Source organism: Hyla sarda, chromosome 3 (genome assembly GCF_029499605.1).
Source record: "Hyla sarda isolate aHylSar1 chromosome 3, aHylSar1.hap1, whole genome shotgun sequence".
NCBI lineage: Eukaryota > Metazoa > Chordata > Amphibia > Anura > Hylidae > Hyla > Hyla sarda.
The window spans coordinates 197292434-197318717 of record NC_079191.1 but is presented as its reverse complement, the minus strand read 5'-3'; the positions used below and the strand labels follow the sequence as shown (position 1 = coordinate 197318717).

The 26284-nt window shown below is 39.2% G+C and overlaps 1 protein-coding gene and 1 long non-coding RNA gene across 10 annotated transcripts in view; one reads left to right on the top strand and one right to left on the bottom strand.

Annotated features, from left to right (window-relative positions):
* Positions 1-26284, bottom strand: part of ADGRB3 (adhesion G protein-coupled receptor B3) — an 889024-nt gene that overhangs the window by 14808 nt on the left and 847932 nt on the right. For all 9 annotated transcript variants that reach the window (XM_056565824.1, XM_056565820.1, XM_056565821.1 and 6 more), the window contains 3 exons: positions 25460-25499; positions 16528-17171; positions 8199-8234 (listed from right to left, as the gene is read on the bottom strand). In XM_056565824.1, coding sequence (XP_056421799.1) covers positions 8199-8234; positions 16528-17171; positions 25460-25499 — 720 coding nt within the window. The remainder of the gene's footprint in view (positions 1-8198; positions 8235-16527; positions 17172-25459; positions 25500-26284) is intronic.
* The window catches only part of LOC130362002 (uncharacterized), a 403353-nt gene that overhangs the window by 373659 nt on the left and 3410 nt on the right, over positions 1-26284 (top strand). The window lies entirely within an intron of this gene.

The following is a 26284-nucleotide window of genomic DNA, read 5'->3' as shown; positions in this document are numbered from 1 at the left end:
AAAAATTAGCATTCTGTAAATCTTTTATAAATGCTAATTTATACTTAAAAGTCAGGCACTGTAAAGAACATTCATGGGGATCACACTGCTGACAAAATTCACAAATTTTCAAGCAGAAATTTGCGATTATTTCACATCTGACCTTGATAAATGTTCCCGTCTTTTTGAGCACTGCAGATGAATACACCCTGGCCACAGCTTGTCCCTCAGAAATGAACAGGATTGATCAGTTTTTTTTTCATAAAATCACACTGCAAAACCAAATGCTGGTGTGGACGTGCCCTCGCTGATAGGGCTATGGAGCAACAAACATGATGCCTTCAATATCTTTCCATAGAAATTATGTAAATAAAAGATATGTTTTAGATTGCTTCTCTCCCCATAGAATAACACTGCCTCCTGTTTAGGATTAAAAACTGTGTCTGCTAAGAAGGCTCTTCAGATAATTAAGTCATCATTTAAGACTCTTAAATCTCCTAAAATGAAGGTATCTCATATACTAGGGAATGAATCCCTTCATTTTGTATTCTCCGTGTACTTTGAGGCCAGATGAAGCTACACTGTATTATTTGTTCAGATATCCGCAGTGCATTCTGCAATCACCATCTTCCACATGCAGCACTGAAGCAACAACGTCAGACTCAGGAACCTTAGCAACAGTTGCCATAGCGAACATTCTCTTATAGTGTATACTGCAGCTCCACAAAATGATCCATAGTTATTATTCATTGTTCACTCTTGGCATTTGGCGTTTTTTCCCTCAAACATTACAGTGCATTGTTTTCTATCTCTGCTAATGTATAACATTTATTTTACCACTAGAAAAGTATAATGTCAATAACGAAAACAATGTAATCAGAGTCTTTTGTTCTTGGCATCACATTCATGTCAGGCAAGTCGAAGTGGTCAGGCTTAACCAACATGGTCTTCTGTCCTCTTCTTTGAAAAAAATATATTTGTACAGCTTTTAAAAGAAACATCTTTAACATACATCATTTTTAACCCTTTTCACGACCACAGATGTAAATGTACGTCCTGGTGTGGAGGTACTTCGCGCACCAGGACGTACATTTACGTCCTGTGTATGACCGCAAGCATCGGAGGGGTGCTCGTGTCATATATACGGAAGGTCCCGGCTGCTAGAAGCAGCTGGGGACTTGCCAATAATGGCGGACATCAGCGATTGCGCTGATGACACCCATTAACCCCTCAGATGCTGTGAGCAATACAGATCACAGCATATGCGGCAGTGCGCACGTTTAAATAGATGATCGGATCGCCTGCGGCGCTACTGTGGGGATCCAGTCATCTAAAATGGTGGCCACAGGTCCCCTCACCTGCCTCTGGCCTTCTCCTGGGGTCTTCTGCTCTGGTCTGAGATTGAGCAGACCAGAGCAGAAGATTGCCGATAACACTGATCAGTGCTATGCCCTATGCATAGCACTGAACAGTATTAGCAATCAAGTGATTGCTATAGATAGTCCCTAAAGATAAGCGAACTTACAGTGATTCAATTTGTCCCAAACTTCTCGGCTCGGCAGTTGCTGAATTTTTCACTTTTTATTTTAAAATTTTTGTACTTTTTTATTTTACACTTTTAGAGAAGAGTGAACTTACAGTAATTCAATTCGTCACAAACTTCTCAGCTCGGCAGTTGCTGACTTTAGCCGGCATAAATTAGTTCAGCTTTCAGGTGATCCAGTAGGCTGGAAAAGGTGGCTACAGTCCTAGGAGAGAGTTTCCTAGAACTGTATCCACAGGAGCACCTGACAGCTGAACTAATTTATGCAGGCTAAAGTCAGCAACTGCCGAGCCGAGAAGTTTGTGACAAATTGAATTACTGTAAGTTCGCTCATCTCTAAAAGTGTAAAAAAAAAAAATGTAAAAATAAAAAGTAAAAAATTTAGAAATATCCCCACCCCCAAATAAAAATGGAAATTGTCCCTTTTTCCCATTTTACCCCCAAAAAGCGTAATTTTTTTAATAAACATATTTAGTATCCCCATGTGCGTAAATGTCTGAGCCATCAAAATATAATGTTAGTGATCCCGTATGGTGAATGCCGTAAACGTGAAAAATACTAAAAAAAGTCCAAAATTGCTGCTTTTTTTGTCACATCTTATTCCCCAAAATTGTATAAAAAGTTATTTAAATGTTTCATATACGCAAATGTGGTATTGAAAAAAAGTACAGATTACGGCACAAAAACGAGCCCTCATACCGCCCCATATATGGAAAAAATGAAAAAGGTGGTCAAAATAGGGGCGATATTAAACATACTGATTTTGCACAAAAAGTTTGAGATTTTTTTTAAGCGGTACAATAATAGAAAAGTAGGTAGCCATGGGTATCATTTTAATCGTATTGACCCACAGAATAAAGAAAACATGTCAGTTTTACTGTAAAGTGTACAGTGTGAAAACAAAACCCTCCAAAACTAGCAAAATTGTGGTTTTCATAAAAATTTTCTCCCTACATCTAATGATAAAATGAGAGGTGTCATTACAAAGTACAATTGGTCACACAAAAAACAAGCCCTTATATGGGTCTTTAGATGGAATATACAAGAGTTATGGATTTTAGTAGGGGGGGAGGAAAAAAACTAAAACACAAAAACATAATTGGCCTGGTCCTTAAAGGCGCACTCCGGTGGTCAACGTGTTTTTCCGTTTTTGACTGACCCTATTTGTTTTGTTTCATTGATATTCTTGTTGTTTAGGCCACTCTATTTCTGTTCTTTGTTGTATTTTTATCCCCCACTTTGTTTTCCTATCTTTTCTTCTATTTCCTGTTTCTTGCTGTGCTGAAAACTACAAATCCCAGCATGCCACATGCCTTCCTGGTTTGGGGCGGCTCCTTTTTTTTTTTTTTTTGTTTGTTTGTTCCGCCCTTTACCCACCCTACTATTTTCCAGTGTCGGCCCCTTATACACAGCACACTAATATATATCAGCCACTATACACTGGCATACACACAAAAGGGACTACAACTCCCAGCATATGTCATTCAGGAGTCTTCAGTCTGTGGTATAACACCAGCATGCTGCCTCAGTAGTCTCCTGGGGGTTGTAGTTCACCACACCTCTGTAGGGCATATACCCCTGTTTCCCAACCAGGGTTCCTCCAGGTTTTGAAAAAATACTAATACCAGCATTCCCTGGTTGGGAAACACTAGCATACACACACATAACAGGGACTACAACTCCCAGCATGTGTCATTCAGGGCTGGTAAATAAATCTCATCCTGGGGATGATATCTATGTGTGAAGGGGGGGGGGGGGGCCTTCACACATAGATATCATCCCCAGGATGAGATTTATTTACCAGCCCCTGCAGTCTATACATCCCCAGCCCTGCACTTTGCCATCCTCCTGTTCAGTGAAGACAGAGCTCAGGGAGGAGATGAGGAGGAGTATACATCCTCTCTCTTATCTTCTTTGTCTTCTTTCTCTCATGCAGACCTGCGACCTCTGAAGACAGAGCAGGGGGAGGGGAGATGAGGAGCCCTGTATGTCCTCTCTCCACCTGCTCTGGCTTATTTCTCTCATGCAGACCTGCATCCTCTGGGCTCTGACTTCAGAAACCTTACATATTCATAAGCTGGGAATGAAAGAAGCCGCCCAGTCATGGAAACAAAGGAAGAGGAAAAAAAAAGCCCTGACGTGTTGTTCACAGCCTAGTCCTAACATGGGCGACGCCGTGAACGACAGTAAGAGATCCAACGCTGAACTACAGAACTTCCTGGCCCACAAACAGGTAAGAAAAAAAGACATATGCTACACAAACATATAACACATGTCAATTGCAAAAAACATGAACATTAAAAGAAGATGCAATATAGCCAAAAATCTTAACCACCGGAGTACCCCTTCAAGGTCAAAATAGGCTTGGTCCTTAAGGGGTTAAAGACAAATTTGTCAATTAGACAATTTTCATGGGATATTTTATAACCTTGCAGACAGATGTTACAGCTGCAGTTTTAAGTTTCTACTTTTTCCTCCATGGTTTACACCATGTTTTTTTTTTAATTGGTAATTATTTCACCAGCCATATTTGTTTGTATGCATGCATTGTTGTGAGTTAGTTTAAGAGTACCTGTCACCAAACTAAAATTTTAAAACTAAACTTTTAATATATTGTTCCTTATGTAATTATAAGACACTTTGCTATTTACTTGCTTTTAAAATTCTCAACCTTTATATGCTTTTAATGTGATTAAAAAATGGCCACTAGGTGGCTCTGTTCTGTTCCTTGCGCAAGTCAAACAGTTAGTTTGGTCTCCTCCCGTCCTGGCAGGAGACCAAACTTAGGAAGTGTGTGCGAGGCATGACGAGGCACAGCTCTCACAGGCTTCAGTGACGTTGCGCTTGCTGGGGAACCTTTTCCTTTTCCTGCCAGGAGCTCACACAATGTGAGCATGGGAAAGGTATGATACACAGCTTTTTAAAGCTCAGAATTTTTTTTTTTTAGGGCAGGAGGGGTGTTAGGAGTAGTTAGGGAATATAATCTGAGTTACTTGATGACAGGTACTCTTTAATGTATATATTGGAAGATTTACTCAGTATATAAGCTGGCTGTGAAGTCAGCCTGAGTTTACTCACATATGGCTTGTTCTCATTAACAGAATGTTAACATAATCAACTGTAATGAATTCAATCTGATGCTGGCAGACCCTGTTGACTGTTTCATAAACTAACAATTTACTAGTGCTGCAACTGAGCATGCATCACTAGAAAGCTGAAGATGAACTGCAAGTCATAACCCTAAGTGACAACCTATAAACATCACTCAACATCAAATTTTGGGGCAGTAATTGGTGAGCAATTATGAGAAAAACTGCTGAAAAGTTGAATTTTTACTATACAAGACTATTAAAGATGTGTGAACCCACAGTAAGTGTAGTCAAAACCAAAACTGATGGCTCAGCCTACGATTAGTTTCATCGTCATAAGTCTGTGTCACTTTTAATGTTCTGCAGTTGCTTGGAAAAGTTCAGGATGACAGATCAGGTTTCCTAGGACTGTATCCATGTTTTCTGGGCAACTGGAGCTCTTTAAAGGCGAGTTTCCTGCTGTGAGTTTGAATGGGGGCGGGCTCTCAATGGCAGATTTTCAGCAACAGACCACATTGACTTCATTGGAGTATGCTGCAGATTTACTACCACTGGCTTCAATGAGTCATCAGAAAATCTACAAATCTGCCACTTTTGCAAATTTTCTGCTGACCCATTGCTGAAAATCTGCCATTGAGAGCCTGCTCCATATTGATTTTCTCTGGATTTTCTGCAGCAAATTTGCTGCCAAAAAGTCTACAGTGGGTTGGGTTACCATTGACTTCAATAAGTCAGCAGAAAATCTGCAAAAGTGGCATATTTGCGGAGTTTCAGAAATCAAGGGTAGCAAAATCCACTGCAAATTTTCTGCAGTAAATACGCTGCAGAAAATCTGCATTAAAGGGGTACTCCAGTGCTTACACATCTTATCCCCTATCCAAAGGATACTGGATAAGATGCCTGATCGCGGGAGTCCCACAGCTGGGGACGCCCGTGATCATGCACGCGGCGCCCCGTTTGTAATCAGTCCCCGGAGCGTGTTCACTCCGGGTCTGATTACGGTCGACTGCAGGGCCGGCGGCGTGTGACGTCACGCCTTCGCCCCAGTGTGACGTCACGCTCCGCCCCTCAATGCAAGCCTAAGGGAGGGGGCGTGATAGCTATCACGTCACACGCCACCGGCCCTGCGGTCGACCGTAATCAGACCCTGAGCGAACACGCTCCGGGGACTGATTACAAACGGGGTGCCACGTGCATGATCACGGGCGTCCCCAGCTGCGGGACTCCCGCAATCAGGCATCTTATCCCCTATCCTTTGGATAGGGGATAAGATGTTTAAGCACCGGAGTACTCCTTTAAATCCGCCCTATGGGCATCCTTATTGCTGCTGCAGATCTGCTGCAAATTTTGCTGCAGCAAAATAGAGGACAAGTAAACTGACCCTTAGGCTATGTTCACATGCCGGATTCTCCAAGCTGAATATTCCTGCAGAATTCCGCAAGGAAATTATGTTGTGTAAATTCTGCTGCAGTAGATTTCCATTAATATCAATGGGATTCTGCTGCACTGTGCACATGGTGAAATTTCAGTGGCAGATGTTTCTGATTCTGGCATCTACAGAAAGAATAGACATGCCTATTTTTTTTTTTTGCGGATTCTGCTCGGAAATGCATTGCCGTCTAGCGCTCCCTGGAACATTCAAATGTGCGGTATGTCCACCCGTGTGTGTGAACATGACCTTAGGATGTTTTCACATGTAAAAGAGCTGCTGTAGATTTGATGTTGTAGATCTGCAGCAGATCCTGTATTTGTCAACATAAAGGCAAGGTATATCAGAATACCCCTTCTAAGTGACACTGCAACAATCCTGCAGCTGTTTCTCTTGTTTTGTGATGAAAAATATATAGGGTAACCATATCATACCCAAGACCACTTCTGCAGGGGTCTGTATATACAACTTCTGGTATCTTACAGATGCCTCAGAGACTACAAGATACAGTGTAATAACAGTTTAACTTATTCTAAGTTTGTTAAACTGTTTTGGTAAGGTCACAACATAAATAACTCACACATCGGCCCTGATTTACGATGGTAAACCATGACCTGTTTTGTTGGGTTGTGTGCCAGAATTTGGCGCATTGCGCCACAATTTGTGTTTGCGCCAGAATGTGCACCAAAAAGTGTAAAAACCCAATCAACTCTCCATTTTACGCAGAAAACCCAAAAAGAGGTGTGGCCTTAAGGGGAAAGGGAGTGTGGCCACAGAAAACGGCTTGGCCCTGAAATTTTCAAAAAAATCACAACATATTTACTAAGGTTTCCACAGAAAATATGGTGGATTTGAGCTCTGGAAAACCTCACAGCTCTGAGCAGTTGAAAAAAAAAGTAAAACGTAGGGAAAAGTGCAAAACATAGTAAACCTTGGAAAAACATGGAAACCTTAGTAAATACCATGGAAAATCACTTGTAAGGAATTATAACCCACAAAGAAAACTATACTCCACTCTTTCTTAAAATTATGAAAATATTTTATTCATAATTTTAATGAAAATATTTTAGAATAGTTTCCTGTTTCTCTACATTTCCCTCATTGTATTTCTAATATATATGTGTCTCATAAGATAAACCCTGCGAGAAATGATATGTAGCTTCAAAGAGAAGAAATGGCCATCTCTGAATTCAGTGCAATCTTCTTTTTTTTTTTTATTCATAAATTATATTTTTCATCATGTTCTCCGTAAAATACAAAATAAAAAGCACCAGGATTTTGATGGTACATCAATCATTACTAGAAATATCAGGAGGGAAAAAATAAGAGATTTATTAAGAGCACTATTATTGTTACGGACAGTTATGGCGAGGTTGTATGTTAGCAGTGCCTTAATATTTTATAATAAAAATATTTCAGTATTTTCTGATCAAAACACCAGACTACACCACAGAGGAATATCACTAAAGGGAATGGATCACACATACAATAATAATAATTCAACTAGATATGATAATTCTCTCTGTAATCTGTTTTTATTTATTTATTTCTCTTTTTTTTTTTTTGGGGGGGGGTGGGATTATTGGATTTTATCTCTGTAAATGATTATGTGGTTGGCCATGTTACTTAAGTTGCTGCTATCAGCAGAAATATACTTTACAGCAGCTACATTTATTATAGGAGCATTCTGGAGCCACTCCGGCATGCTCTGTGACCTGTACAGAAGTCATTTTTGTGAATGTCACCTTTTGTGAAAATTTGAAAAAATTATATATTTCTTTAAACACAAAATACACAAAAAAAAGGAACACATAAAAAAAACACCAAATAGCAAGATGAAAAAGGCAGAAGAAACCTGTACACGATAATTTCTTGTAGATAAATAAATTGCAGAGATGTATGTACTCTTACAGCAACAAAGAGTAAGAGGATGGGGAATCAGCTAAGCTCCACCCACCATAAATCCATCCCATTTCTGCCTAATACTTAAATAATGTGAAAAAGCTAAAAATACATAAACAATCATAAATAATGCAACATCAAATCAGTCTTTCAACTGAGGCCCATTTCCTTGATTGAGGCTAGGCTTCAACACAGATTTTTTTCAATGGCACAAATAAAGCTGCAGTATAAAACATTATTTAATATGTTAACTTACTTCAAAGTCAAGGTCAGAATACCGAGATTTTCTTCTCTATTGTTCAGGCAAGAAAAAAGAAAATGAAGAATGGTATTAAAAATCTGATTAATGTTAAAGCATATGCATTCTTATCATTCAGAATAAAGTGACTTCTACTTTTACATTTCCAAGTTTTGGAACTCTTATCAATGTCAATATTCACAACTTCTGTGCACAACAGGAATCAATCTTTTTTCCTCAAATCCTGTAAATCTAGAGATACTGTCTAAAAGTATGTGATATGCAATTCACAACAGTGTTTGACTTGGATAAGTAAGGATAAGCATCTTTAATTAGTTGGAAAGTAAAGCCTTGCACACAGTAACGTAAACCCTGCCACCACCATGCATAATGAAGCTGCAATATCGACACTGTACATATTTAACTATTGGACAGAAATACTATAGGAGTACTATACACCTTAAAGGGGTACTTTGCCGTAGACATCTTATCCCCTATCCAAAGGATAGGGGATAAGATGTCTGATCGTGGGCGTCCCACCGCTGGGGACCCCAAAATCTCCGTGCTGCCCCCAGCATTTGTTCAGAGCATTGGGTTCAGCGCCGGAGACTCATGAAGTCATGACCACGCCCCCTCAATGCAAGTCTATGGAAGGGGGCACGAGCCTCTGCCCCACATCGCCAGTCATCTGACACGGAGCGACGTTCACTCCGTGCACCGGATGTCTGGAATGCCGCAGCCGAGAACGCGGGGGTCCCAGGCAGTGGTACCCCCACGATCAGACACCTTATCCCTAAGATGTCTAGGGGCGGAGTACCCCTTAACATACAAAATTATTTTTACCCAGTTAATTATTGAATAAAATCAATCAATTCTTTAGATCATAACGGTTGTTTGTTAATCAGACTTTATGCAGGCAATCTAGATGCAACTACTATTATATTATTTTATGCACATTTATAAAACCTTCTGTTTGTTTTAAAGTGAGAAATTAATAATGATATATTTTTCACAAATAAAATGTCAGGTTGTGATCACTAGTAGCGACAAGAAAAGTACAAATGGAGTACTCACCCGGGTGAAGTCACTTCTTGCTTGGTTTATTGGGTTTGTGGTGGCATAGAGGCAAGCAAGACAGATGGCATAGCAGGGGGAACAGAGGAGATGCCTTCTCCTCTGTTCCCCCCACTGTGCCATTTGTCTTGCTCACCTGTATGGCACCACAAACCCAATAAACCAAGTGCTCCCTGGGTAAGTGCTCCATTTGTACTTTCCTTGTTGCTACTAGTGATTACGGACTTTGTTTCTGCACATGAGCTCAGTCAGTTCACATGATTCCTGAGTTGAAAATAGGAATTTTTTCTTCAGTATATGCATCACAGTAGTGGCGCCAGTGCCAGGTGCCTGTCTCCTACTTTGTTCATATATCAGGTTGTGATCAGTTGTTTGCTGCACATATTCAAAAATTAGAGTAAGACTACAGAGTTTTGATGATATATAAGAAATTCACCAAGATGGTGCCACAATAGAACCATAACAAAACTGTAAGGCTGCTTTCACACTATAAAAACACTTCCGTTATAAACGTCCGTCATAAAAATCTTGAAAATTGTCCGTTAGAAAATCCCTAACAACCGTTAAAAAATCCCAATATAGTCTATGGGATTTTTCTAATAGCCGTTTTAACCCGTTATCGCCCGTTATCGGCCGTTATTTTGTGACGGCCGATAGTAACGGGAGAAATAGTGCATGCACCATTTCTTTCGTTCATTCGCCCGTCACAAAATTTAGGCCATTATTAATAAAGGGCGATAACGGGTTACAATGGCTATTAGAAAAATGGGATCTATGGGATTTTCAAGATTTTTATGAAGGACAGTTATGACGGAAGTATTTTTATAGTGTGAAAGCAGCCTTAAGGGAACTGTCATTTTTTGGATGTATGAATTTCTTTAAATGCTGGCTATTAGCAACCACACTTGTAACCTTTGCAATAAACCACTATTTGTACCCTCCAATAAATGGAGATTTTGGTTACATTCAGCGGCCTCCCACTGTGTTCAATGTGCACTGTGCACAATGTAGAGTTTTCAAAATTCTAATTCTGGACTCCGCTGAAAGAATTAACATTTATTCTTTCACCAGTAATCCAGACGGAGTGCATTGCCACGTGTCCACATATACTGCACTGTGCATGTCCGTGCGGTCCTAGCTCTAAAGGATTCTGTGGGTGCCCACACCAGACGGAATCTCGTGGGGAGATTACCTAGTGTAAATTTAGCCTTGCACTTCCATGTACCATTTTTTAGCCTGTTTAGGTTTTTTTGGGACTGCAAAGACTAATTTTGGTGCAGACTTTGGGACTCATAGATTGGCACTGGTTTACAAAGCCTATTAAATGGCCAAGTAATCATGTGCGGAGGACTGCAGGAACGATTTCCAGATCAATCATGCATCTCTATGCTGTCATCACTCATTGGCTGCACGTCCCCTTACATAGGGAAATGTACAGCCAACAGCCAATTATTTTTTGACACGGCAAAACAAAATGATTGGCTGATGGACAAGCTGACAGCTGATCTGAGGCCCTATTACACAGGGAGATTTTTACCTGTTCTGCCAATAACCATTTTTTCCAATACATTTTGCCTTATATTCATATTTTCCAAATACTGGGAACTAATTTTATCTGTGTATTTTAGTCAAAGCTCCTCCTGAATATTCATTAAGGTTGCACCCCTTTTCATCTCTCTTAGAATCAATAACTGAATACCTTGTCTACATGAGCGCTGAATAGTGTCCTATGTGATCTCTCAAGTAAAAAAGAGCAACAGTAACAGTCAACAGCAAATAGTCAAAGCTTTCACTAGACAAATTTGTAAGCTCCAACTTATAGACTCATTCATCCCCAGCTTAACCCTTTAGAGTGTCCCATACCAAATAAAAAATGTTATAGACAACCTAAAAATATACACATTGGCCAAGATTTATCATACTGTGTGAGAGAAAAAATAGAGTGATTTTCCCACAGCAACCAATCACAGCTCAGCTAACAAGCTGTGGTAAAGTGAAAGCTGAGCTGTGATTGGTTCTTGTGGGAAAAATCACTCTATTTTTTCTCTCACACAGTTTGATAAATCTGGGCCTATGTCTTAAAAACTCAGAATATGTTGTAAGATAAAATGATGATAATAATAAAAATTGTGAAGGTTTGTCACTGGCTTTACTGAAATGTAACAGTCTATATGAATCCCTTTCTATAAAATTAAAGGGGTATTCCGGGCAAAAACATCTTATCCCCTATCGAAATGATAGGGGATAAGATGTCTGATCGCAGGGGGCCCGCCGCTGGGACCCCCCATGATCTCTCTGCAGCAGCCGCATTCTATGCGTAGCTGCGTCTGAAGTTTCGGAAACCTCCGGGCTTCCGAGACGGGGATGTGACGTGACGCCCCCTCCATTCATGTCTATGGGAGGGGGCGTTGCGGCCGTTAAGCTCCCTCCCATAGAAATGAATGGAGGGGGCATGGCATGACGTCACGTCTCCGTCTCGGAAGCCCAGAGGTTTCCGAAACTTCAGACACAGCTATGCATAGAATGCAGCTGCTGCAGAGAGATCATGGGGGGTCCCAGCGGCGGGCCCCCTGCGATCAGACATCTCATCCCCTATCCTTTCGATAGGGAATAAGATGTTTTTGGCCGGAATACCCCTTTAATACTTCCAAACAAGGACCTGCACACAGAATTACTTTTGATATACCCTCATATCAGTATTTTGCTTTAAATGACCAACAATGCATTGCATTTACAATAAAAAAAAAAAAAATTCACTTAGGGCTACACAATTAATTATTTTATTCTATGTTGTGCTACAATAAATTACTACTGGGTTTATATGACATTATACTTGTTTTGGTATTTTTCTCCCTTTGCTATTTTATTCCAAAGCAAGCTAGTAGGATTAAGTTTTAGTATAATCTTTTTTTCTGACATTTAACACACAGATGTGATTAATTTATAAAAGGGCACTTTTACAATATTAATATTATTATTAAGACATGTGTTTACAGTTTAATATGCCTAAATTTACTATGTTGGCATTCAGATTACTGAGGTTCCTGTTGGAAGATAATTACTCATTTTACTTTAAAGTGAAACCCAAAGGTAATTTTCAATATTATTAAAACTAAGGTACTAGGCTATATACAGTCATGGCCGTAAATGTTGGCACCCCTGAAATGAAGTATTTCTCACAGAAAAGGATTGCAGTAACACATGTTTTGCTATACACATGTTTATTACCTTTGTGTGTATAGGCTAAAATCACAACTACTGGTGGTAGTAGTTGGGAGTGGATAGCAGGAGTGGTGGACTGGTGGTAGTAGTAAGGAGTGGATAGCAGGAGTGGTGGACTGGTGATAGTAGTTGGGAGTGGATAGCAGGAGTGGTGGACTGGTGGTAGTAGTAAGGATTGGAAAGCAGGGGTGGTGGACTGGTGGTAGTAGTAAGGATTGGAAAGCAGGGGTGGTGGACTGGTGGTAGTAGTTGGGAGTGGACAGCAGGGGTGGTAGACTGGTGATAGTAGTTGGAAGGGGATAGCAGCGGTGGTGGACTGGTGGTAGTATTAGGGTGTGGACAGCAGGGGTGGTGGACTGCAAGTATTAGTAGCCTGTAGACAGCAGCTTCTGCTGCTTTCTGTACACTGTTTTAGAATATAGAAGTGGAGTGGTCCTATTCCTATCTGGGCTGGGAAGTACACACTGTTAGCTGTGTGCATAAGCTTTTCTGGTGCCTCTGACCCACTTTTATACTGCCTCCTGATTGGCTGGTTGCTTTTTACGAGGTATTATTGGATTCTCTGAGGCCAAGTAATCCTTCTTACTTCCTGCAAGGCAGTTGGCTAATATACGATCATGTGATCCTCTTTCCTGCTTCCAGGATATTCTGGGCTACCCTGAGGTCATATGATCCTAATTCCTTTTAATATTCTGATATGGTGCCAACAACATTTTATCAGGTTTAACCCAAAAAATATTCTATATTTTATAAAGTCCATTTATTATTACATTCATATTTCATTATTAAAGGAGCTATCCACTTTAGAACAACTTCTCTCTTATTCACAGGATAGGGTGTCTGTTCTGAGAAGGTCCGACCACTGGGACCCCCCAAGATCTCCTGAATAAGGCCCTGTCTCTAACAGCTCAACTGTGGTTATATTAAAATTTGTTTTTCTGTATGATCCTTATTTCAACAATTAGATGAATGTTTCCATTGCTAAAATACAGATGAACCAGGAATCACTGTTACTTTACAAAACAGCATTATAAATCACTATAGCAACACTAGAAATCTTAAAATCCAAACCTGTCTTTGTGTGAACCTCTATTCCCATTAATCTCTTGAAGAGACAACAATATAAGAAATATTTTTTGCAAATAGCATGTAGGTTATAAGGATGAAAGTATGCCACACAGTCACTAATCCAGGAAAATACCCAACTGCCTTTAGTGTAGTTTGGAAAGATTCTTGTTAATATAAATTAATTTTAATTATTTTTTGTCATTATAATTTTTCTTATTAATATGCAGGACTGAAGTTGATAAGAATGTCTTAAGCCTAGATAAATTATACACTGAGAGATGTTTTATCAAATGTAACATAATTGAGATTAATATATTCTAACTTAAAAGTTTATTCATTGTCATATTAATTGAGAATATTTTACATGACTTGTTATTATTTTCCTCTTGTCTCTAACCTAAGGTTTTAGGCACCAGTAAGAATAAAATACAAGTCGGGAAAAATATTATTAATTAGAATAATAACAATAATAATAATGATAATAATAATAAACCATTCTCTTCAGCAATTGAATATATTTAAGATAGGTCTTACTGAAAAATTGAGAATTAGAAGTAAATAAACCCTTTTTGAATCAATATTAGATTGGCCATGCACGCTTGAACTAAAATGTCTTATTCTAAATGAGCCATCTTCTGTTTTGAAGGCACTGAATAAATAATGGGTTCAGAGTTCTTCTAGATTACTTATCAGCTAAACAGCAGTAATGCTTCATTTAGACATGTTAAAATTTAAATTAAAGCATTATAGGCATTTATACAACTAAAAAGATAAACAATTAGTTAATCAAAGCAACAAAAAGTATTCTATCATCAATTTAAATCAACTTAATGTACTGTGCAAGACGCCAGGCTTTCTCTAGCTTTGTTAAATGTTTTCTCTATCTTAGGTCTAATACTCATTTGTTTTAGGAACTGGAAAACAATACATTTCAGGAATTGGGGGCATACCGAGCATACCACCCAACTTCCATCCTATTGGTTTGAAACATAACAATTGGAACATTTATGTCATACATCTATTGCCTACTGTCATAAACCTAATGGCAGCCCACCCTCCCTAGCATAGCATAATGCTTCCAATTCACCTTTTTTGTGTTGCACTTTCTGCGTGTCTTACATCTGATATGAACAGCAAGACAAACAGCCACACAACACAAGGTGTGGATATACTCTGGAAAACAATAGGGGCATATTTTTTTCAATGGGCCATGCTGGGATGCCACTCTCAATAGGTACGTGCTGCTTCATGGTCTTTTCTCGACATGCAGGACGGTCATAACATTTACTCAGTAACTGGCTGATTTCTGAAATGCCAATGGCATGGATTCATGTAGATGAGTATTGTGATTTTTGTTTTGTCTTTTTGTTAACTTCCAGCCTTATCCATTAAAATAAATAAACAAACAAACACTGGGCAACCCCTTTAGAAAATATAATAAATTACCTATACATTTTTTTCAATGTATTTAAAGGGGTACTCCAGTGAAAACATTTTTTTTTTCCAAATCAACTGGTTCTCGAAAGTAAAACAGATTTGTAAGTTACTTCTATTTAAAAATCTTAATCCTTCCAGTACCCCTTTAATGTGTTTTAATGTAGTCTTACACTACATACGTTCTTATGCTGTTTGCCTTAAATTTTCCCCTTCTATGTTTTCCTTCAAACATCAATTCTACAGTGATTTACATAAATGCAGAATTACAGCATGAACACTGCATTATAATCAATAAGGTAGTTGTGACTTTTCCCTGTAGAAGTCTATGGAAGAAATTTGCTGCATAACCTTGTGATTATTGTTGCCGAAAATAATGCGCTTAGGATAATGTAAAAAAAAAAGAAAACAAAGCAGCTCTAAAACCACACATTTGATAACTGCAAAACGTGAACTATACTTTTCAAAGTCACTGGTTTATATGCACTTTATTTGCTGCAGCTTTCAGGTTGCATAAATTGCATCGAAAAACCGAAATAAACTTGAGTTTTGTTTGAGTGACTATAAATGGAACAATGACAAGGGGAACTCCTGTGAAAAAAGTGGAAAACAAATGTTTTCAAATCAACTGGTGCCAGAAAGTTAAACAGATTTGTAAATGACTTCTATTAAAAATCTTAATCATTCCAGTACTTATCAGCTGCTGTATACTACAAAGAAAATTGTGTAGTTCTTTTCAGTCTGACCACAGTGCTCTCTGCTGACACCTCTGTTCATATCAGGCACTATCCACATAAGAAGCAAATCCCCATAGAAAACTTCTGCTCTGGACAGTTCCTGGAAAGAACGGGAAACATCGCTCCGTGGTGTATTAAAAGAGGATACTTTTTTTTTTTTTAAAAGGCATGTAAACTGCTCACCTGGTAGGGTTGTATAAGCACATACACAACAATGGTGAGCACATGATAAGGTGTCCGCAGCCCTCCGGCACAAGAATATGTATACGAGTAAGCAGCTTCAATGGAGACGCCGGCTCAACGTTGCGCTGGACTCAGACAAAGCAGGTAGGTGATAGACAAGGTGTTTATTTACCCAGAATGCAATGCGTTTCGCTGCTTAAGTAGCTTCATCAGGCAACTGCCTGATGAAGCTACTTAAGCAGCAAAATGCGTTGAATTCTGGGTAAATAATCACCTTGTCTATCACCTACCTGCTTGGTCTGTGTCCAGCGCCACGTTGAGCTGGCGTCTCCATTGAAGCTGCTTACTCCTGGACAGTTCCTGACACGGACAGAGGTGTCAGCAGAGAGCACTGTGGTCAGACTGGAAAGAACTTCACAAATTTCTCTGTAGTATATCTGTAGTATACAGCAGCTGATAAGTACTGGAAGGGTTAAGATTTTTTAAATGCAAGTAATTTACAAATCTGTTTAACTTTCAGTTGATTTAAAAAAAAAAAAAAAACATTTCCACCAAAGTACCCCTTTAACACCTATGATGGATATTTGTAATACATATAAAAAGCATGTAGAAAATAGTAAATTACAAACCTCTAGGGAGCTCATAGATATTGTAGAACCTGTTTCACTCCTTGATAATCCTGCACTGTCATCCATCTCTGAGGCTATGAAGTTCTTTACTGCTGTGCGAGGTTCAAAAGGAAGGCTCTGCATGTGTTCTTGAGACACAAGATGCTGATCTAAATTTATACCAAATTGTTCCATTACAGCTGGATTCATGCTAAATTCAGGACTGACTTTGTAGTGTAATAGCCTCTCATGAGGCAATGTATCCATAGCTATGTTCATTTTATTTTCATCTTTCATTTGTGACTGCATGTTCCCAGAGCCTCTTGGCATTACAATATAGTCACTCTCCATCATCCGCTCCTGGGGATGGACCATATCGATGTCTCCTGCTCTGAGGTTGTCATCTGTGCATAAGTACACAGTTCGTCTTAATTCACTATTCTCTTTTTTCAGACACTGATCAGCCATCTCTCCCATACTCATGGGCATGTGCAAAGCAGATGGTTGTTGAATAATAACTTTAGAAATGATGTTTCCTGGCAAGGTAGAGTAGCTCATTCCTTCTGGGTTTATTGGCTTTTCCTCTTCCTCATCATTCAGCGAAATCCTGGAGAGGGTGCCTGTTATTGTAGCAGCTCTGCAGGGACCGATGTCCTTGTGTAAAACTGCAAATTACAAAGCTTTATATTATATTTTGGTTGTATGCATGGTTTGTAGAGTAAGAATGTTTAGCCCAGAATATTTTGCATTAAAAAGCTTGTGCTGAAAAACAGTTTGTATTTTTTTTTAAATTCTAGTTTATTATCATACACTGTGGTTTTAGGTTGATCACAGTTGACATTTAATCTTCTGCTCATAATAGACTTGTCTGTACTGTGTATTCAAGTGAAACACTTCATTGTTTATACAGTATTTGTGTCTTTCAAGTGATCTCCAAACTTTACATAATGCCTATACTTTTAATAATTGAATACATAAAAGAGCAGATATTAAAACAAAACTCATTGAGCCTTGAAGTGCACATTCCAGTATGCAACTAACTTTTACCGTGAATCGTGCATGAGCAACAGGCAGGGATATACAGTAGTCCCTTAACATATGATGGTAACCCGTTCCAAACGGACCATCGTTTGTTAAACCATCGTATGTTAAGGGATCCGTGCAATGTATAGGACAGTGGTCTACAACCTGCGAACCTCCAGATGTTGCAAAACTACAACACCCAGCATGCCCGGACAGCCGTTGGCTGTCCGGGCATGCTGTGAGTTGTAATTTTGCAACATCTGGAGGTCCGCCGGTTGAAGAACACTGGTAGAGGAAGTTGTACTCACCTGTCCCAGCTGCTCCGGACCGTCACCGCTCGTCACCGCTGCCCTGGATGTCGCCCTCCATCGCTGTCGCCGCGTCCCCGGGGTGTCCCCGACGCTCCGGCAAGGCCTCTGCTTCCCCGACATCCTCGCTCTCCGTCGCCGCTCTCCGTCGCTGCCATCACGTCGTTACGCACGCCGCTCCTATTGGATGATGGGACGTGATGACAACGATGGAGAGCGCCGATGATGCAGGGGATCCCGAAGAGGACGCTCCGGAGCCCCGAGGACAGGTAGGAGAACATCACCGAAGCACACGGGGCACCGTAAACGACTATCTGGTGGCAGCTGAAGCAGTCAGCGCTGCCGGATAGCCGTTTATGTGATGGCCCTGACATACAAAAGCATTGTATGTTGATGCTGCCTTCAACATGCGATGGCCTCTGGGAGGCCATCGCATGTTGAAATAATCATATGTCGGGGCCAATGTAGGTTGGGGGGTCACTGTATCTAAAAACCTCATGGTTTACTATTAGGTTTATTGCACATAGGGTGTGCTTGCTAAGGATTTTCCACTAATATTTGCTCAGTGGATTACGATAACAGCCTTATGTGTAAGATCTACACAAATCTGTACACACTGTGGAAATATTCTATCTTTAAATCCACATTATGTTAATTTATGTTGCATAAGTAGCAAGGATTTGTAAGGTTGGGTTCACATATATCAGGCATCCGGCGTAGTTTTCCTCTGGTTTGCACCGGTAGAAACTAATGCTAGAACTGATCCCATTCATTTGAATGGGACAGTTCACAATCATCCAGCGTCTAAATTTTGATGCCAGATAATTGGACACACCAGAGGGCACTAGACAGGGGAACGCAGCTTTTTTGTGTTCCCCTGTCCGCCGTCCAGAAACAATGGACACCGGATGCCATACAACTGATGACAACTTGTCATCAGTTGTGGCATCAGTTGCGTTGAGATCTAGGCTGAGTTCACCTATGCCGGATGCCGGACATATGTGAACCAAGCCTTATGGATCATTCCCAAGATAGCAAATTTTGAGGACCTTCAGTAATTGATGTTTCTCCAGTTCCCAGTAACAACATGTTAGAACCACAGCCAATCACTGCATTGGTCACATATGTTGACACAACATAGCTGGTGGCTGAGGAATAAAGACTGGTGGGGAAAGCCTCAGCACTGAAGAGCTAGGGTATTGATAACATGAGTAGACCATTTTATTTCACACCATCAGCTGTTTCTTTAATGCACAGGGGAAATCACACCAAAATCCACAAAACTGGGAAGAATTTGTTTTGGCAGATTTCCCTGAATCTTTCTGTGGATTTGCTGCTACATTTTCCCATATGCCTGTTTATATACTGATAAGCAGCTGACACTACCAGTCACAATACATTTTTATACTATGTGACTATACAATAAGTGAATTTGTAATGTATACCTAGATATAACATCAAATATTTTCATATTATAAACTAATTGTAAAAAGAAACTCTCAGGACATGGAAGCTGTATTCAAATCCTTACTCTAAGTCTTCTTTCTGCTGTTTTACTGCATTGCAGCACACTGAATTTTAATTAAACTGTTGAGGTTGGGGCCAGTTTTGGGCTTGAGTCGTAGCCTGAACAAAGCGGCTGTAGCCTCACAGCACCCCTGCTGTCTTGTCTTGTATCCCCCCACTACATGTAATATCTTTCACAATAAAGAACTAAGAAGCCAGCAATCTGTGAGTGTCACATCTTTTTTTCTTGAATCGGGAATGATTTTTTCTCTATATACATTTTGCATTCTAGTGGTCATCCACTTTTTATTTTTATTTCTACTTTTTGCTTTAATTAATTCTTAATGGACAGTCATATACATATATAAAACATGGCTTTGAAGTCAATAAAGTGCACATATACAGAACAAGTCACATGACTTGCATAAGAAAGAAAAAGTCTGACCCCCTATTTAATTTATTTATTAAAGTTGGGATCACACATGCCATATTTTACTGTGCATTTGCTGCTGCATATTTTCCTACTCATTAAAGTCAATGTGTAGCAAAATACGCAGATGATTTTGCTACCCATAGACTTTGGGTCAGTACTCAGCAGCAAAAACAGCAAAATATGGCAGGTGTGACCCTACCGTAACACTTTCAATTTAAAACATTTTGAGCAAAATTTTATTTGCAATTTATTTGCAGCATAAATATATGTTTGTCCCTAATAATATGCCCTCTTTGACAACAAGCAGACTCGTATTAAATATATGCTACATACTGAGGTAGCAAGCCTTATTTCGATCCCGACATCAGGAGTGCGTTATAATGTTTATAACATGTTTTACAAAGAAGCATGGCATGATATACAGTTGCAAAAAAGGTAGGCATACCCTTTGAAATTACTTTTAATTTATGATTACTACAAGTATAAATAACACTACAGTCTTGAGTGTTGGTTTGGTTTTTGTGTGTGCGTGTGTTTTTGTAATGTTGTTTCAGTCTTTCCACATTATTTCACTCTATTTACTACATTCAGAAAAAAAGAGAAAGTTTTGACCTTTTTTTCTTGGTGAGAATTTCAAGCCATAAATTCCCATGATTTGGGGTAAATTTATCATCTAATAGGTTGGATTAGTCTGAAATCCAGAATACATACCCCATTGTTAGGTTTTCCAGTGATTTTGGTTTGAAAGTTGGATAGTCTTTTTCTTTTTTTTTTTGGTGTGGGGGGGGGGGGCAATTCCATAGAAATCAATCAGGAATATAATAGTAAATCAGGGCCTGTACTGTTATTATATAATTATAAACATCTACAGTGCAAGGTGAAAAACAAAAAAAAAACTTTGAATAGTAACTTGTACATCCCCTATAATAGCAAACACCACCACCAAGAATGTATTTCCTGTAAACTACTTTGATAGACTTTAAAAATGGCCCCTCTATGAATGAATGAAGCAGAATATGAGCCCCAAACCATATTATTTTCACTTTAGAGTCAGGGTGAGGCTTTGGTATGCAGAGTTCCTCCTGACATAAGAAGTTAAACATTTTAAATGTTTCATTTTTCTAAAAACACTAAAAAACATCCTCATGATCTTTGGAAAACTTCAATCAGGCTGTGTTTATGTTTTTTTCTTGGACAGCAGCACCTTCTTTTGTGGTGTCCTTTCATGAATACCATTTCATTTTTGTACAGTGTTTTTCTAATAGCAGACACATAAACAGAGTTTTTAGCAGTAAGCAGAGCCTTTTTTAGGTCTTTTCTTGTTACCCTTCTACTTTTTAACCCTCTTCATCTTTTGCAGGTTTATTAGGGCTTTTTTATTTTACTAGAACCAGGACACACTATAAAATATAATATGTTTTGGGCTAGTTTCACACTCATAATGACATCAAAACTGACCAATTGTAGTTTTGAGAAGGTCCCAAAGTTATGATGTGGGCAGCCCTAGGAAAAGTGTAATTAATTTCATAATGTTTAATCATTTGCTGAAAGACCATTTGCTTCCCTACTGTCCTTCAGGCCCATCCTGTTATATATTATGTTTTGACCCCTAATGCATCAGGAGGAAAATTGTATCTTGTCCTGAATTGATTAAAAAAGATAGTGAAATTTTACATCAAGTAGGAATTAGTCGCATAGTAGTAGTCTACCACAGAATATTTTGTCTTTTGGATCATTTTAGGATCAGGTCTCCGTCTTATCAATTGAGAAGTTGAGAAAGTAAAAAAAAAAAAAAACCTTGGCAGAGTTCCAGGAGAAAGTCTAGCTGTCAGCATCCTACAGATGTAGCCAGTGTTAAACATGTCACGCTGGCACAACATTTCCCTACCGCAGTGCGCCAGTGTGACATCTTTATGGCTGGACAAAGTAAACAGCTCTACAGGCGTACTGCAAGAAAACCCATTTGCAGTAGGCAGTGCTGGCTTGCTGTAGTGCCGAGGGGGGGGGGGGGGGTTTAAGGGTTTGGCGCTTATGTATCCATACTGACAGTATAGATACGCAAGCATAAAGCCTCCCTAGCTTACTTTTCCTGTTGTAGCTTATAGTGTAGGGCAACATGGAAACTACACAAGGGAATATAAACATCTGTTAAAGTGTACCTGTCATAATAAAAAACTTTTTGAAGTAGATATATATAACGTAGATAATACCATTTTATGTATATTTGTAATATACATTGGTTCAAAAATATGCATAAATATATATTTTAGTCCTTGCAGCTATTACCTGTGTGTCTCTATGAGGAGTTCAAATACAGGAAGTGAGGGTGAACAATCAGGGCTCTGTGCACTGAGGACAAGCAGGGTTCTGTGCACTGAGGACAATCAGGGCTCTGTGCACTGAGGACAATCAGGGCTCTGTGCACTGAGGACAAGCAGGGCTCTGTGGAGTGAGGCTCTGTGACATGCTACGGGCTCACACATGAGGATGATTGGCAAGCCAGGAGCCTGCACAGAGCCCTGCTTGTCCTGTCCTCACTTCCTGTATTTGGACTACTCACAGGCAATAGCTGCAGGGACAGCACTTCTTCACCCATAAATATGCACAGTTTTTAACCAATGTATATTACAAATATACATATAATTGTATTATCAACATTATATAAAAAGATTTTGTTGATGACAGGTACACTTTAATGGCAGACTTTCATGCTCCTTGCTAAGAGTGCTACTTTAACAGCGTAGCATGAATTGTGCAAGATGTAGCAAGCCAACATGAGTGTTTTCATGTGCTACATCTGTAAGTTGGAAAGAACTTTCAACATGCTCAAGGATATCTAGTATTTGTATATTGATGCGGCTAACCAGATTTTCTAGATCATCATGTTTCTGCTGCCATACTTCTCATTTCCATTCCAGAGCAGTAACTCACTTTGTGAGTTGAAACATTGCATCTTCGAGTGAGCTAAAATGTGGTCCTCTGCATGCTTCACCCTGTCTTACAAGGAGAATGAGCTCTATCCTTTAATTTTATGGCTAGGTGAGGTCACAATGAAAAGTTGGCTGGATACCTGCTTCAGAGTTTAGTACCAGAATTTAGAGCTCATGAGGAAGGATTGCATGCTGTGCATGATGATAGGTCACCATTATGGGATTCCTCCTGAGCATATTCTTTTTGTTGCTAAGCTGTATATTGAGATTTTTTCTCGCAAATACTTCTTCTTTTTCTAGTTTGCAAGGAGATAGTTTTGATCAACAGGAACAAAAGTGAACTTCCGGCTCCCAGAAGGTAAAATCAAAGGCATTATTCAGACATCGTTAAAATCCAAGTATAACACAGGCAAAATAAAAAATAAAAACACAATCGAAACGCACCAACACATTTCGACTTGCTAACAAGTCTTACTCATGGTAATAAAGCAGAGAAAAAGGAGAGCGCTTCTTGGTGTGATAAAAGAGAGATAATCAGTATAAAAGTGAAATAAGACAGCAGCTCACCAGATGTGGTTGTGTAGCTTACACAAAAATGGTAAGCACATCAAGAGGTAACATATCCGCAGCCCTCCGGCTAGGCAAGGTATTCAATCGGTCTGGCTTCAAGGAGAATGCTGGCTCCATGTGGCGCAGGATACAAAAGGAATGGAGATCAGATAAAATTGAGATTTATTTTCCAAGATGCCATGCGTTTTGCTGCAGGAAAGGAGCTTCATCAGGCACGGCATGACTAAGACTTGTTAGCAAGTCAAAACTCGTTGGTGTGTTTCTTTTTTCTTTTTTTTTTAATATTTTGCCTTTGTTACACTTGGATTTTAATGATGTCTGAATAAAGCCTTGGATTTTACCTGCTGGGAGTCGGAAGTTCACTTTTGTTCCTGTTGATTGCCTCACCTGGGGACTCGGCCCCAGTGTTTGTTCGTGAGCTTCCACAGGGGAGGTTGTGCTGGTATCCATGTAAAGTTGGAGTTATTGGTGAGCTGATCCTATTTTCTTCTTGTACATTGTGAGTTAGTTTTGATGGCACAGTCTATTGAAAGATTAAAGAGAGCAGAAGCTCAAGTTATGTACAACCCCTTCCTAGTTGTTGCTTCTTTGATTGTCCAGTTGACTAGTAGAATTGACCTAAGGTATTTGCCCTTTTGGTAATGTATAACCACATTTGTCATTTGTATGACTGTTATCAAAAATATGAAAATATGATGCTCTTCATGAGAGCTTGGCTCCACCCCTGATAACAATACTCATCTGAACATCTTACACTTAAAAAAAATATGCGTACAAACAGGAAGCTACAATATTTGACAGTTAAAAGGTATTTTCTTAACACAAATTTTGTTCACTGCTTCTATAAAAACATAACAGATAGGCCCATACTTTCTAATTCTTCAGCCACTCCGCTGTTAGTTCCATGGTAAACGACTGGTCTCCGTTTACAGTGCTACAGTAATGACAACACATAGCAACACATGACCAGGGCACAATAATGTGCTGTCTATTCCTGTAGAGGACCCATAGTAACATGTTTGTCCATTTTATGGAAGGAATCACATTTGAGGTGCACTGATATGATAGGGAAGCAAGCAGGTAGGGCTTCAGTAATAATTAAAACAGGAACATCAGAAATAATGTAATAAGTGGCCAACCCCTTTGAGGGAGACACCAAAACCATCAGCATTGCCGCAGTGGGGTATTTAAAATGTGAGTAAATGTGTTATACCATAACCTTTTTAGGCCTATAAAATATTCTTAATAGCAATGTCTTGAGAAAAGGAGCGACTTGATTACACTTACCTGGGAACTACAGTTACCATAATCAAGTAAAAGGGATAATGATAATGGAATTTTACATAATACAATCGGTAATAGATAATATAATATGGATTCAAATTTCAGCATTTAAGTCTAGGTTGTCTTATGTGCTGGGAAGATTAGATTTTTATTATGAATACTGATACAATTAAATACGCCACAGTTCCTGATAACATGAGGGCAGACTTCTTTAAAAGTTAGTTGGAAATAATTGTATCTCAAAGCCCTTATTTAAAACATCTGTGTGAAGCTTGCACTATACACTCGTATCCACCCTTTTTCCTTAAATTTTGTAGCCACAACTCTTTCAGATACTTATGTGTCCGTATATGAGTCTTTAAGGCCAGGGCTATACTGGTGATTTGTAGTGTTACAGAATTGATTTGAACTCCTGATAGACAGCTGCAAACCACCAGATTCCATACAACTTAATGTATGGCCTTGGACTGCAGCTGTAGTTCAATAGTTCTAATATCAGTGCTACAAAAAGTCACAGTGTAGCCTTGGCCTAAGACAGTAGTATGCACTGATGTATTTTCTAAGGAACATTGAATACTCTTCCTAAATGAGCCTGTACTACTCAAAGACTACGTTTATCACATTTTATTTCATCACATTTATCTCTGGTGTTGAGATCTCAGACACTGCATGGCACTGTGAGCAAAAATTTCGTATTCAGTACAGGTCGCACACTATTATCCTTGTTTCAAGTTTTCACACTGGCAAGCACCATTTTATATCAATTTTGAAAAATGACTACACATGATACCCATTTTTTTTACCTACAGGGGACCTTGTCGCCCCTGTTTGTAATCATAAACTTGAAGGGCTCTCACAGTGTTGTACTGATTTTTACTTGACATACAGTATGTTCTTACCTGACCGACAAGCAATGTCCACGTCTTTTTCAAAGTCTGTCTGTTTAGCGAAAGAGACACGATGTAAGTATAACAATATATACAATATGGCCAAAATATGCAAACCTTTACTTTCAGTAAGCCATTCATTAATGAATAACATGCAAACTATTGTAGACAGAAATTTTTAGCGAAAGACCAACACTTCTAAACACTTTCTCAATGAGAGCTTTCCACCATATAAACTGACTAGATTGTTTAAAAAACATATGTATTTTGATGGACACTAACAGATGTAGCACAGATAAGTGTGCAGACTCCATATTCTGTGCCCTATTCTGCCCTCTGTATCATTTCTGTAATTGTTCATTTTCTCTCTAGAACTATGCTAGGTAGGCTCTTCCGGGTGTGAAGCTATTCCATTAGTGCAGACCAATGCAGATGGCCCACTCTATCACCTCCTTTGTCTCCCTCTTCCCTTTTGTCTTTAGTTACTGGGTTACTGGAAGACATCTTTGTAGTGAATGAAGGAATGTTTCTGAAAGTTTATTGAGAACCTGGAGAATTGCTTTTGGGAGGTGACATATTACAGTGTTACTTATATTCATATGTGCTGCTTATTTGCAGGCTGTTTAGTTTTATAGGTTTCATAAAAATCCTTAACTGATATGTAAACCTTTATATGTGCATAATAATGAACCCATTGACAGGCAATGTTATGTTGAGTTAGCCGTCATCCTTTAAGCACCAAATATAGGAGCCAAACGAAACGGGTCGCAACGGATCTTACTGACTTGGATATGGAGCTTAACTGGAATGTGAACGTAGCCTAAGTTAATGAACTTT